The sequence below is a fragment of the Salvia splendens genome, chromosome 13 (assembly GCF_004379255.2).
Source record: "Salvia splendens isolate huo1 chromosome 13, SspV2, whole genome shotgun sequence".
Lineage (NCBI taxonomy): Eukaryota > Viridiplantae > Streptophyta > Magnoliopsida > Lamiales > Lamiaceae > Salvia > Salvia splendens.
This window is the reverse complement of record NC_056044.1, coordinates 4,900,686-4,915,238: the sequence shown is the minus strand read 5'-3', so window position 1 is coordinate 4,915,238 and position 14,553 is coordinate 4,900,686. Positions and strand designations below refer to the sequence as shown.

Here is a 14,553-nt window from a genome sequence, read left to right as displayed (position 1 = left end):
TATAATCCTAAAATGGCTGAGTCTGCTGAGAAAGTGGCTGAAATGAATGAATTAGCCAGATCCACTATAATCCTAAACGTTTTTTATTCTATGATTAGAGAAGATTGAGTTTGCTTCTGAGATGTGGACAAAGCTAGATACTCTCTTTACTGAAACCTCTACGTCTCCGTGATGTATTTTCTTGAAAAGCTTTTTAAATTCAAACTTGACCTTTCCAAAGACATGAGGATAATATTGATCGTTTTCAAAAACTTGTCTAAGACAATATAAAGGTCTAGGGACAAAACAATTGATGAGTACACTAGCATTGCCCTCATAAATGGTTTTCCTGACACTTACAGTGTTGTTAAGGCTGCCATTAAGTATGACAGGGATAGTGTCCCTCTAAACCTTATAATTAGTTCTTTAAAATCAAAGGAAATGGAAATTAAGCAAAACTCTATCACTAAATCTTCTCAAACTAAGGTTTTAAATGTTAGAGGAATGTCTAAATCAAGTCTTTACTCTCTCTTACTTTTTTCTCTCTTCATCTCTCTACCTTTTTCATTTCCTACTTATTCTTCCTTTATTTAACTCACTTACCACACTTTTTTTAAAATTGTGTGTCGAAAAAAAATGCATCTACTACTATGTAACGGAGGGAGTATTATTTTAGTCATATATTATCTGTTGCACATGTCTTTTTAACATTAGTCAAGTAGATTGTCTATACTTAAATAGCATTAACCTCTTTATATATTAAGTACATTTGAATTCATTTTAGTAGTAGTAGTACTGTAGTAGTATATTTTAATTATAATATGATAATTATATACGAAATTTTTGTCCATATATTACTCTCTCCGTCCCAAGGAAAATGACTCATTCTTTGAGCGGCACGAGATTTTATGCAGTTTTATTTTGTGTGTTAGGTTAAGAGAATAAAGTAACAAACAGAGAATAAAGTACGTAGAGATAAAATGGTTTTTATATTTAGTAATGAGACATCTTGAATGAGACAAACTAAAAAAGAAAGTAGATCAAGTTTACTTAATTGTCCCTCATAAACCATTTAATTGCAAGAATACAGTTTTGTGTGTAGTTTTTAAGGAGTCGATCCACTGAAGTCGAGCCACTTTCTATCCGGCCGATCCAGTGCCAATTCAGCACCAAGCTATCCACTCGGGAGCCGGGTGGATCCTCCTGGTCATCATTCTTAGCTCTCACATTCGTCTAACTCTAACAATGAAATAGTATACGTAAATGTGTCCAAAAATGTGTTTATGTAATTTGCTATGATTATAATACAAAATAATTAAGATATAGTATATTTAAGAAATACTGATGATATTTTTTTCCAGAGATTTCTTAATAGTGAGGCTCAATTACAGTGAATTCACATTCTTCATGGATTTACACATTTTTGGACACATTATACGCGTTTAATGCAGTAGTTTCATGAATAAAATGTGTTTTTATTTCAATCATAAATATGGCTCGAATTAATAGAAACCCCACCCAAGTTATGTAGGTTCGTTAGGTTAACCAGATCCAACCCCTCTGTGCTCAGACAATTATAATCTCACGTCTACATCTCCATTCTTTCCCTAGCCTCCCACTCTTTAATATATTGGAAATTGAGAATTCAACTAATAATTTAAATTCAATGAAAATTCTGAAATATACTACTCCCTCCATCCCAGCCTAAGTGGCACATTTCTTTTTCGCACATGTTTTGTGAAAATGATAATAAATAGTAGTAAAAGTGAAGGGAAAATAAAGTAAGAGAGACGATAGTAATAGAGTTTATTTATTTAGGCAGATTCAATATGAAGTTTAAATTCAATAGTCTGCTCTGCGGATTAACTGTCAATTAAGCCATTAGAAAACGTCTCTTTCTCCATTACTGGATGGTGCAATCAGTCTGCTTGAAGGAGACGAGCTTCCTCGTGAGATCAAACCCCACCAAGAAATTGACTTGTGCCAAATTCCCAAGAATGGCTATGCGGACGATGCAACGAGTTTTAGTTTGCATAGCAGTGGTGACTACTCAGTGTAAGAATACAGCTTACCTCAAATGGCGGTGTACCAACTGATAGTTTCACCAGAAATTCTCCACCAGAAGGTAACACATCAGCGGTGGGAGTACCCGATGCCAAATAATCAGTACGCTTCTTGGAGCGCTGTAGGGCTCCGTTTAAGAGGTTTCTGTAACTTGGTTTTGAGTTTTGCATTGAAGAAACCAAGGAGTCTCTGTGAATCATATCAATGGTAAAGCCATCATAGTTTAGTAGTGAGACAGAACATGTAGCCAATAAGGCTAAAAGCAAGAAGGATAGAACTGTATGAAAGGACATGATTAGGGCACCCGCAACGCTGTGCCGTTGCGGTTCCTATGCCGTTCCGGCGGAACGGTTCCGCGGCGGCACGCGTTGCAGGCCTCGTTCCGTCGCCATTCCGTTCCCATACCGGGCCGCGTTCCGTTCCGGAGGAACGCGGAACGAAACGTTCCGCCACGCGCCGAGGCGACGTGGCGGCCTCCCATTCGACGCGTGAAGCCCACCCGCTGCCCCGCGAGTGGGCTTCGTCCCGGTGACGCAATAATTCAATTTTTTTTAGAAAAATTCGAATTTAATAAAAAAAAAAATTGCAACGGTAATGTGACCGATTTTTATATCCGTTTTGTATTTTTTTTTATTTTTTTTTATTTATTTACTCTATAAATACTCCTATTTCATACTCATTTCAATCACAAACACACATCTATTCCTCTCTATTTCCACCACAATTTTCATCTCAAATCAACTCTGCTTTCCTTCTCCCAAATTTAATCAAACTAATGGATCCTTTTGAACAAATGCGTCAAATATTGCAACAATCACTTGAAGAAGATCGACGACGGGAGGCCGAAGAAGCCGCGCCGCCCCAACGACGCTCCCGTACGTACATCCATCGTAACCGGGAGGAAGCCGCTGCAAGGTTAGTACGCGACTACTTCTGCGATAACCCGGTTTGGAGAGATACGTACTTCCGTCGCCGTTTCCGCATGGGGAAACCTTTATTTCTCCACATCGCGAATACTTTGGCAGCCCGGGAAGAGTTCTTCCAGGAAGGGTACGACGCGGTTGGCCGTCCCAGCCACACGACGCTGCAGAAATGTACTGCAACAATCCGCCAGCTTGCGACTGGACAAACGGCCGACATGTTCGACGAATACCTCCACATCGGAGACAGCACTGGGCGAATGTGCTTGCTCAAATTCTGCAAAGGCGTCCGGGCAGCCTTCACCGACGAATTTCTCCGGAGGCCAAGCACGACCGATTGTCAGTTCCTGCTCGACCTTCACGAAACAGTGCACGGATTCCCCGAGATGCTCGGCAACGTCGATTGCATGCACTGGCAATGGAAGAATTGCCCGGTGGCGTGGAAGGGGTCCTACACGAGCGGCCACAAAGGCACCCACCCAACCGTTATACTTGAGGCCGTTGCCGACTACCGCCTTTGGATCTGGCACGCGTACTTCGGGGTCCCCGGGTCGAACAACGACGTAAACGTGCTCCACCAGTCCGACCTCTTGACCGAAGTTTTGGATGGTAAAGCGCCGGCCATCAACTTCGTCGCCAACAACCGGCTTTATAAAATGGGGTACTATCTCGCCGATGGCATCTACCCGAAGTGGCCTACCTTCGTGAAGACGTGCAGTGGGTCTGCGAACCCAAAGCAGGCTTTTTTTGCGCAGAAGCAGGAGGCTGCTCGCAAGGATGTGGAGAGGGCGTTCGGGGTTCTCCAAGCGCGCTTCAACATCATCAAAGCCCCGGCTCGTACGTGGTTCATGGAAAACATGGTCGACATCATGTATACGTGCATAATCTTGCACAACATGATTGTCCAAGACGAAGGACCCGAGGCGGGAAATTGGTTCGACGACGAATCCCCCGGAAGCTCAACCGCAAGTAGTCCGCCTCGAAGTGGAGCGCATCCGTCTATACAAGAACGGTTATCTATTCGTGCAAGGACACGAGACTCTAGTGCCCACACCCAACTCCAACAGGATCTAATTGAGCACATTTGGGCAAATTTTGGCGGATGAAATTATTAAAATTGTGTACTTTTATTTTTTTAAGATTTTAATTGTGTGCTTTTAATTTTTTTAGGATTTTAATTGTGTGCTTTTTATTTTTCTAAAAGTTTAAATTTTTTTTAATGTTGTGTGTTTTTTAATAAAGTGTGTTTGTTTTTTAATAAAGTGTGTTTATTTAAATTGAAGTGGGTTGGAAATTAAAAAAAATGAAATTGAATGAATAGTAATTTAAGGAACGGTTAAGGAACGGAGGGTTGCAGGTTCCGTTCCTTAGTTAAGGAATGGAGTAAAAAAGTACAGTAGGGCCCTCAAATAGTGGTTTAAGGAACGGTATAGGAACAGCGTTGTGGATGGCCTTATCGCCAGATTTATATTCTATGGTCTTCATATACAATGAAGTAGGTAGCTTTATATAACACAATGAAGAGCTTATACAGAGAAATGGAAATCAAAGCATGATTATGAACAACCTCTATAATATTTCTTTCCCAGTATCTGCACTCATTGCTAGATCCTTACAGATAACAAAACATATCTGGATGGTTATATTGATATCTGGAGTTAATGTAGATATTTCAGTATGTTAGAACTTAGAATGGGCTAATTGATGAACTTTGCCAATACAATAACAGAGCGAATACCACAACACATACTCAACCGAACAATGAGATACACAATTAAAACATTGACCAACTTCTCTACACATTTATAAAGAGACGTCCTCGCCCTTTTCACGAGCAATAGATGCAGAGAGGATTCCAAGATCCCTGTTCAAGAATGTTAAAGCAGTTTCACACTCTGAAATTATTCGCATTACTGAGGACGGCTCTCCAGCAACTGTTTCAGAAGATCCAACTGCTACTGCTGCATGTGAATCCCGAAGATTCTTCAAGTTTCCCAAGAACTATCACAACAAAAGAAAAGTATTACTTCATTTACTTTGAATCAAAGTTCGAGGGATAAACGTAGTTCAGTTCAGGATATTTAAAATTTGAGGTCATAAATCGAAAAATGCTGAAGTTGAAGGTAGTAAACTACTATTAACCCAAAGTTTAATATAACCAAACGTGTCTCGAAGAATAAATCACAACTGGTGACAACCACTACATTTGAAATTTTTAAACGCTTCATTGAGCTCAACAGCATTGTTGATGCTAAGAAACATTCCTTTATGGGATGCAAGTATATTAGCATTAGGTACCTTCAAAAGCATTTTATATGCCTCCAACAATCTATTTGCAGCTGGTCCAAAACCATGAAGTTGGGGAACCTCCATCATATGTGTCCAAGGACGTATTTCCTACAGATAGTAAAGTAGTTAGAACAAGATTATAAACATAAATGGCATGTAAACAGATTTATAGTACAAAATTGACCAGTGACCAGTACACTCGAAATTTACAAAACGTCATAAAGCAATGCAATCGATAACTCAGTTTTGATAAGAAATTCTTATGATATGAACTAGTGTTCTAAAATTCATATATTTATAGCTCTAAGTTTGATAAGGTGCCTAAGAGCATAGATGTTTACATCAATATAGTAGACCTAAATGTCAGCCATTCAGAGAGATATTACAGGTCCAGGTAAACATTGGGAAACCCGATTTCATTTTCAAGGAACCAGTTTAATCAAGCTGAATTTTATTTTGGCTGATATTTAAATTTAGCAAAAACTACTTGGTAAAATACTAATCATAAGCACTAGATGCTCAGTACTCAACTGAAAGTTGATAAACTTAGAATACTCAAAGTATAATTTTTTGTCACCATTTTGACTCAGATCTCCCAGGCAAAGGAGTACAATACATGTATGTACCATATTCGATAGAATAGTAGACTTCAAAGGTCAGGACCAATTAAGACTTCAATCATCAGCATTGCTTATTTCATGCTTCGATAGTAGTAGTCTTTAACTAAACTGTAAAAACACTAATCATTCCACAAGTCATTAAAATTAAAATAACAATTGATCTCGTTTGCCACCAACAGAAACAATGCAGTAAGCATGTGAGTTGAGCCACAAGAGGCAACTCAGAGAAGATTAAATGAATTAATGAAAAAAAACCTTGGTGTAAATGGTGTTGAACGATCTTGCAGTTTCAAGGAAAGATTCTAGATGTTCCCGTAATTTTGCTTCAACGTCAATGTAATCTTCATCTGGGTTATACGGATGCTACAGAAGGTAACAACATAAATACTGTTAATTGATAATGTGATAGCATCAGTGCAGAGAAAAGAGATGAAGCTAATGCCACAAGCAGGTGAAGCTTGTATTATTAAAGAATTAGAGTATAAAAGCTTGATACGAACCTTAGAAGCTAGATCATCAACCATCTCCTGAAGGTTTAGAAGTCTGTTTGATTGATCTGAAAGCTGTTTCTCCAAATCAGATATATCTGGCCTACAAGTAAAGTTTGATTAAGGGAACAGAAGATAGAAAAACACTGAGTTCAAATCTGATTATGAAAACCAGGTAGACAATACTTCGTTCTAACAGAATGTAACTAAGGGCCGTATTGCAGTAAGAAAACGAGTAAGAAAGCCAATCTTTTCCATAAGCAACAAGAAGAGAGCTCAAGCCAGTAAATACGGCAATAGAGCAAATTCATTAGTAAAACTGAGCTAGTTCACAAATCAACCATCCATTACTAAAAGGCTAAATGGAATTCAAATCAGTATTACTTCATATTAACAACAAAGGGAATATGAAAAGTGGTTCAAAGAAGGGTACCCCATTGATCTAGAAAAAAATCTACTCACAGTGGATATATTGATTGGATCTGCACATCTGCTGGAAACAATTTGCACTCTTCAGAAAAAATTTGAGCTTGTTTCTCAGCTATAGCATCAATGAGCTGAATATCTTTAGCTACTTGCTCATCTACACTGGAAAAATGAAGATATACACATTAGCTGCATAAACATATCATGTAATGATCAATAAAAAGAGGATATACACATATTGACAATAGTTATACTAGACATAAACACCTCCACTCAGGATTATCAGCATGGATGCTTGCCTCCACAAGATCCACAATAAGATGCAACATTTCGGTACGATCATCATAACTTCCTCGACCCTGCAATATAAGTTGACATGTATTAACAGCAAGAAATATATATAAATAGTATGTGTACTGTATTCTATACATATTCAGAAGCAGATGCAACCTTCATGGCCAGGCAGCCCAGGCCAGATGAATTATATAAATGTCACTTGAATAAAACGCAAGAGATGAAAGAAACAGCACCAGTTTCATGTAGTTTCAGATGTTTATTATCAATAGAACACAAGACTGGGGAATTCAAATTTTGAGCATAAATAGCTGGTTCGCTTGTAGGTAAACATGAATGATTCACAGATATATTTGCCTTTTTTCATTCATCCAAATGCACAAAAACAGAAAATTAAATAAGCTTATTAAACCAAGCGACCAAGTTGTAGGACGTTCAACAGTGAAAATTCTCAGGGGCTTATGAGGACCGGAAGAAGTAGGGATACTAGGATACATGTTCCCCCTTGATCCCATATTACTTCTATACATCAAAAAGGAAAACAAAAGAAGAGGATAGGCTTGACTTGGGGAGGTCCAACCACAGTCCTCAAGACATGATATGATGTATCACGGCATGACAAGAAAGCATATTCAACCAAAACTCAGAAAATCAACATAACATAATCCGAACTCACTTGGATAGCTTCAGTGTCTATAGTAGTGGTGATACCCAAAAATTTTGCAATCTCTGCCAAATCTGTAACACAAACAAAAAATTGAAAAAAGAATTGTATGTCACGTATAGTTTAGATGTTCTATTCATAATTCTAATCAACGATACTCCAAAAGATGCATTATATGGCAGCACAGATTCAAATTCTGCAGAGTAATCAATCTAAACACAATGTCGACAAAGCCTACATCAAATTATTCTCCGGATTAAAAAAACAGAAAATGAAAAGGTAGGTAGGCCTTCAATAACAGTTACAAAAATTGTTAAACACATTCAATCTGGAAAATGACGCCGATGGACTAAAATATGGAAGAAACAAATCAGGGCTTAACAGAGGTTCAGAAAAGTATAACTACATTGTATCCTGGAGGTCTCTTCATCTCGATCCACAGCATCTCCCTGTAGATTCTGCTGCGAGAAAGGAGATTTATCACCCAATAATCTGCAATCATTCAAAATATTCATCATCGAAATTCAAACACAATTCACGCACGGTAAAATCAAAATAAGTGAAGTAAGCCTACTTGAAGAAGAGCCATTCAAGAAGGGCGTAGCGCTCCATGCCGGCAAAGAGGAGTGACTGCGCCGGCGTATTGGCTCTGGGGTAATTCAACATCGCCAATTTCTTCTGCACTTCTTCCATTTGCTTCGACGCCATGAGATGTGGCCCGATTCCAACGTGAGCCCGAGGAATTAAAGTTCGGATTTGGGGGATTTTACAGCAAGTGACAGTGGGAGCAGATGATTTAAAATTTGTTTTGGTTTTTCTACTAAAGTGGATTTTCGTTAGTTCAAAACTTCAAATCCAGATTGTTTGTTAGGGTGTCGTCTATAAGCGGACAAGCCCAATAGCCCCACCTCAGTTTTTGTCCATAACCCCAATTTTGTTATCTACAGCCTCAAAGTTCTATTTCCGCCACTATAGTGGATACTTCCAATAGCCCCAAATTTTATAATCAATTTTCATTTTAAAATATTTTTACTTTCAATCAAGTGTAATTTAAATAATCGCAGTGTAAATAACTAGAAAACGAGGTAATTAGGGCCGAATATTCGTTGTATTGCAAACCGGTAAAATTATACAACGAATAATTAAAATAAAATACAACTACAAAACTCCGCCACCGTCTACTCGGTGTCGGAGTCGGCTTCCTCGTCTTCCTCTTCTTCTTCTCCTCCTCCTCTCTCGCTGCTGCCGGCCGCGGTATCCCCAGGCGCATTATCAACCAACCCCAGTCGACTCTCAATCCGAGTGATGAGCCTCTTGTAGACGTTCCTGACGTACGGGCCAGTTTCCCCTGCGTATGACCTGCATACGTCTTGCAGTTGTTGCATCAACTACACGTCTATGGTATTGGCCAATACCTCGTGGGGTTGCACCGTGGGCTGTGGGATTGGGGCGGGCTAGTGGATGCGCGATCCGGACGCGCCCGCCGATAGGAGGGAGGCACTTCTACCCCCTCTGGCGCTGCGGATAGAGGCCCTGTTGTCCCATGGGCCGTCGTCACCTAGTGTGAGTATTGGCTGGCTCTTCGACTTGTTCGTCGGACTGCTCGAACTCGTGCGAGCCGCTTCCACTGCTGTAGTCGCCGGCAAGGTTGTGCCTTGTGCGCTTTGGCCCAGGAGCTGTTCCCACCTTGTGCGCCACGATCGACCTGAATTTCGGACAATCCGCGAGGACAAGATACTCTTCCCACAAGGTGAACTTCGGCCAGCCCTCCGTGTGGTATTGGCCCTCAGACAGGCTCTTAACATCTGCTGCGCTGCGGCCACTCTCAGCATGGCGAAGGTTGTTCTCGTATATGGACGCGAACCGCTTGGTCGCCCGGAGAATCCCACCCCACTTTTTCCGGAGCTGTTCTGGGTCGTGCCTCTCGGCGCCGTCTGGTTTGAACTCCTCGTATGCAAACATGACGCGCCTCCAAAAGCTCCCCTCGGCCTGATCTGTGCCCACCACGGGGTCCGAAGTGATAGCATCCCAAGCCTTCGCCACGGCAATGCTCTCGTCTTTGGTGTATGGCTTGCCCCGGTTGGACCCAGAACCAGAGCCACCGCTACCGCCAGTGCCATTGCCCTCGCCACTCGGAATGCCGGCCCCGCTACCCGTGCGCCCACCGACGTGGCCGGTGCCACGACTGCCGCTACCTCCTCGGGTCAGAACGGGCGTTTCCACCCGTGCTGCCGGCGTATCTGGGATGTCGGAACTGAGCAGACCCATCATAGTATCAAATGCGTCTTGATCTGCTTCGGTGAACGGAGATTGGCTGGCTTGGAAAGGGAAACCCGGACGCGGCTGGTGAAGCGCATCTAGGTTGGGTCTGTAATCTCCAAATGCGGAACGACTCAGATTCCGCTGTAAAGGTGGCGGAGTTGGAGAAGACCTCCACGACTGAGATGGAGGAAGGGGTGGACTCGATGCCCACGGTGGGGGAGATTGATTCCAACTCCAATGCTGGGACGGAGGTGCATATCCGCCAAAGCCCGACGGCTGCGAAGGATAGGTCGAGGGGTTTGATGGATTGCTGCCATATCCCGATTCCTGAGAGTCAGGTGATTCGTCGTCTCCTCGGTGCATTTTTTAGAGAGTGGTTGTGTAGATAGTGAGTGGATGGATTTTGTGAAAATGGTGAAAAATAAGTGGTGGGGAGTGGTATTTATAGAGGAAAAAAACAAAAACAAAAAATTAAATTTTGTTTCGAATGCGCCGCGGCGGATGTCCGCACTATAGTCTCCGCGCCTATAGGCGCGGCTATGTCCCCCCCGCCGTGTCCTCGCCCCTCACCCGGCGATCGCACGTCCGCCGTCTCTCGCCACATCCGCCGTCACTCGCCCCCGGGGCGGACAACCTCGCCACTATAGTCCGCCCACTAACCGCCCACCCTCGCGGTTATAGCCGCGTCCACTCCATAGTGGACACTCTTATTAGTAGGTCATCTCTTTCAATTATATTGATGATTTGTTATGTTAATGAAATTTTTTATCCATCTTCACATGCCGCATTTTTAATTTATCTACCAATCCAATTTTCTAAATTTTTACTCCATTCGTTCCTTTTTAATAGATACGTTTCTTTACGGCATGGAGTAGTGTGTTAAGTAAATAGTGAATAAAATAAGAGAGAGGGTTACTTTTTGCTAAAAATAAAAATTAGTCATTATCTTGGAACTTCTCAATATAAAAAAATAACTCAATTAACGTAGAAAGAACTGAGGAAGTACTTATTTACTATTTGACCCTCGTTGTGAAGCTTATGTTGTGTGGAGTACTTATGGCTCATGTCATTTCTCACACATTTTCTGCCAACCTGATACGGAAGGGAGTTGTATTGTAATCTGACTCGTACTGAGCTCCATAAACGTCCACGGGTCCTCGAAACACGCTATCAAACATTCAAGAAGGTTGTCACTACCCAGGGATATGATGGGATCCGAGTCAAAACATTGGGATTGTCATAGATAGTGTTTGGAAAAAAAATAATGTTTGTTTCGGTTATTCCATACATATAATTTTATTTTATTTTGTTGCTTGTAAATATTCAAAACACATCCTTGTAGCTAGGCATGCACACGGTTCAAAAACCGCTAGTTCCAACCGGAACCGGTCCGCCAAGGGTTCCGGTTCCGGTTCATGGGCCGGTTCAAAACCGTTGGTTTTTGGCCGAAACAGCCGGTTCCAGGCCGGTTCGGCGGTTTGTATTTTTATTTTTATTTTTTGCATTTTCTTATTTATTTATCTATGAAATGTGCGTAAATAAAATTCAAAAAATCACGATGAAAATTGCAATTTTATTGCGATTACAAGTTACAACAATTACAAATCACAAAAAACTTGAAGTCTTAACCAAAAAATTTAAATACAACGACACTACTAGTCTACAACGGAGCTAATTACAAATTACAAAAAAGACTAGAAGTTCTGAACAATAAATTTATAAGTATATATACTCTTAGTCGGCGAAGGAGGTGTTTCTACCTAACTAAATTGAGGACACATTTAGCAATTCAACCTTAAATGTTGAGTTTAGTCTAACAATCAACAATTATAGTAGAATTGTCAAAAGTTTCCCGGATTTAGCTTTATAGAGAAATCTACTTAACTGATTAGAGTATATATAAATATAATTATTTAATTGTATTTGCATATTTTTAAAGTAGAAACAAATGGGAAAAAAATAAAGGAAAAAGGACTTAAGCTCAACTTAAATTTTAAATTTAAGTTGAGGTGCCTACGTATGCCCAATACTCATTTACATTAGGGAATCAAAGCCCACGTAATTCTCTTACCTTACTTACCTATTTAGCTTGGCCGACGGTTGACGGTTGGCCTACGATTCATCCCCGGTGAATTCTTCTTGTGATTCCTCCTGACGATCATCCAAATCATTTTATTGTTCTCTGACGTCAGCTTTGGCCCAATCATCAAGTAACATCACAGCTTCAATATTTTTCACGGAGAGCTTACTTCTTGATTCATCCAACACACGTGATCCAACACTGAAAGCGGACTCGACGGCGACAGTGGAAGCCGGAACTGAAAAAATCTCCTTGGCCATTGACGCAAGTATGGGAAAATCTTTCTCGTGTGTTCCCTACCAATAAAGACGTCGATTTGGGCGGGAGAAGTAGGACCTTCATCACCAAAGGAAAAGAGTGAATCGAAATATAAATCTAACTTACTTTTCATACCTGAGGTCGACCTTCCGTCGGTGTTGTAGCTGTATAGATCAGCTAATTGGGATTGCGCGTCGGGGTCATCATAATCAGTATGAAATGCGACGCCAAAATTATGTTGTTGAGGAGGGGAAGGTCTTCTGACTTGGTGGGTACTGTTATACTTGGTTTCATATTCGGTGTAAAGAATACACAAGTTAAACTCGAAGGTTTGTTGTACAATTGACCGGTTCGGGAGGTTTATTTGAAATGTTTCGGTTAGGTTTACTCCCCATTGGTCATTGGTATCCGTTTGCAATGCTTGAAGTGGACCGATATCAATAGAACTCAAATTGTTATAATAAAAATCTAAAATCCTGGAGGTACCGGCTAATTTCCATTTTGGATCCAAGACCTTTGCAATCAAAAACACCGTTGGAATCTCACTGAAATACTTAAGCCATTTCTCAATTACTCCCTCCGTCCGCGAATAGAAGTCCCGTTTTTCCGTTTTTGTCTGTCCGGCAATAGGAGTCCCGGTTCTACTTACCATATTTGGACAATTTAATTACCCTCACCCTTCTCAACAAATTACACTATATGCCATTAATTAACACACCCACCCAAAATCTAATTTTTTCCCTCACTCTCTCTCACTCTCACTCTCACTCTCATTCAACCTCATTTTATCTCTCTCTCTCTCGCTCACTCGGTCTCTCACCCTCTCTCTATTCCAAAACCCTAGATCTACTCGCCGCCTCCTCCTCCTCACACTCGCCGCCTCCTCCTCCTCTTCACTCTAGCCTAAATGGACTATGTACCCTCTGAAACCCTATCCCCCATCAATGGGTTCGATTCGTTCGATTCGATGTCCACTGTGGTTGATGAAACTCCGATGGTGGAATCGAAGGTCGATTCGACCGATTCTAAGCCATCTATGTCCGTTGAAACCCCAGATCTGGAATGTAAGCTCGATTCGGAGCTAGTCGTCACTGATACGCCGGAGACCATGCTCGATTCGGAGCTATACGTCCCTGATATGCCCGATGCTTGGCTCGATTCGGAGCTTATCGTCCCTGATACGCCGGGTTATGGTGTTGATGACTCCACCGTGGTGCCTGAAACACCGCGGGTGAAGAGGCGACGGCGGCCTGTTGAGGAAGAGGAGTGGTTCAAGGAGATCCTCTTGATTCTCTTGCCTGGCATGAAAGACCTCCTCTAATGTTGTGAGTTTTTAAGAATCACCCCCTATCTAGGGTTTGGAGATTCTCGTTTGGTCTGATTTTGGGGGTTTCTGTAGGGTTATTTTGAGTTGTTGTTGTTTAAGCCACCCCATTTTGGGTTAGGAGGTTTGATCTTGCCCTATGTGCTGATATTAGGTTTGTTGGTGGAATTGAATGTTTGTTGGTGGAATTTGTGCATTGGGCTATTCTGTGGTTATTGTATTCTGTTTAAGCCACCCCCAGTTTGGGTTAGGAGGCTGAATCTACTGATATGTGATGGAATTTCGAAAATTAGTCTCTGCTGCTTTAATGATGATGTATGTGCTGGTTATTGTGAGTGAAAAGCCACCCCCTTGGTTAGGTTTGGAGGCTTTACTTGCTGAACTATGATGAAATTATTCTGAGTTGCTAATATGATGGTGAATTGTGGCTATACTTGGTGGAATATGTTGTTTGTAGTCTCTGTGATGATGGGGTTTGTATGTGTTCAATATGGTTAAGTTAAAAGCCGCCCCTTTAATAGGTTTGGAGGCTTTACTTGCTGCAATATGATGAAATTATTCTGAGTTGCTAATCTGATTGGAATTGTGGCTATACTTGGTGGAATATGCTGTTTGTAGTCTCTGTGATGATGGGGTTTGTATGTGTTCAATATGGTTAAGTTAAAAGCCACCCCTTTAATAGGTTTGGAGGCTTGTGTCCATACCCTATGATGAAATTTTTCTGAGGGTCTTGTATCATCATCCTATGTGCATTACATTAGGTTTGCACTATGTCTATACACCAAAAAAACAAAAACAGCAGACCCTAACCCAAAAATAATAGGGGCTGACCAACACACCAAAAAAATCAGACTACCCTATTCCAAAAACATCACTTTGGCTTAC

At 41.2% G+C, this 14,553-nt stretch overlaps 1 protein-coding gene across 1 annotated transcript; it reads right to left on the bottom strand.

Annotated features, from left to right (window-relative positions):
• Positions 1 to 4,582: 4,582 nt before the first annotated feature.
• Positions 4,583 to 8,574, bottom strand: LOC121760048 (AUGMIN subunit 7-like). Its single transcript, XM_042155650.1, has 9 exons — positions 8,319 to 8,574; positions 8,151 to 8,236; positions 7,757 to 7,818; positions 7,054 to 7,145; positions 6,823 to 6,948; positions 6,373 to 6,463; positions 6,128 to 6,235; positions 5,262 to 5,360; positions 4,583 to 4,964 (listed from the first exon to the last, which is right to left on the bottom strand). Exons 1-9 carry the CDS (start codon positions 8,450 to 8,452, stop codon positions 4,767 to 4,769), a joined length of 996 nt encoding a protein of 331 aa, XP_042011584.1. The 5' UTR covers positions 8,453 to 8,574; the 3' UTR covers positions 4,583 to 4,766.
• Positions 8,575 to 14,553: the final 5,979 nt, after the last annotated feature.

What these genes read in the sequence shown, in the direction of transcription:
- LOC121760048 (XM_042155650.1), bottom strand. Translation starts at nt 8,452, where the DNA reads ATGGCGTCGAAGCAAATGGAAGAAGTGCAGAAGAAATTGGCGATGTTG. An exon ending in CTTGAATGGCTCTTCTTCAA is followed by an intron (nt 8,237 to 8,318) that starts GTAGGCTTACTT and finishes GAATGATTGCAG; the next exon opens with ATTATTGGGTGATAAATCTC. An exon ending in CATATAAAATGCTTTTGAAG is followed by an intron (nt 4,965 to 5,261) that starts GTACCTAATGCT and finishes TTGTTGTGATAG; the next exon opens with TTCTTGGGAAACTTGAAGAA.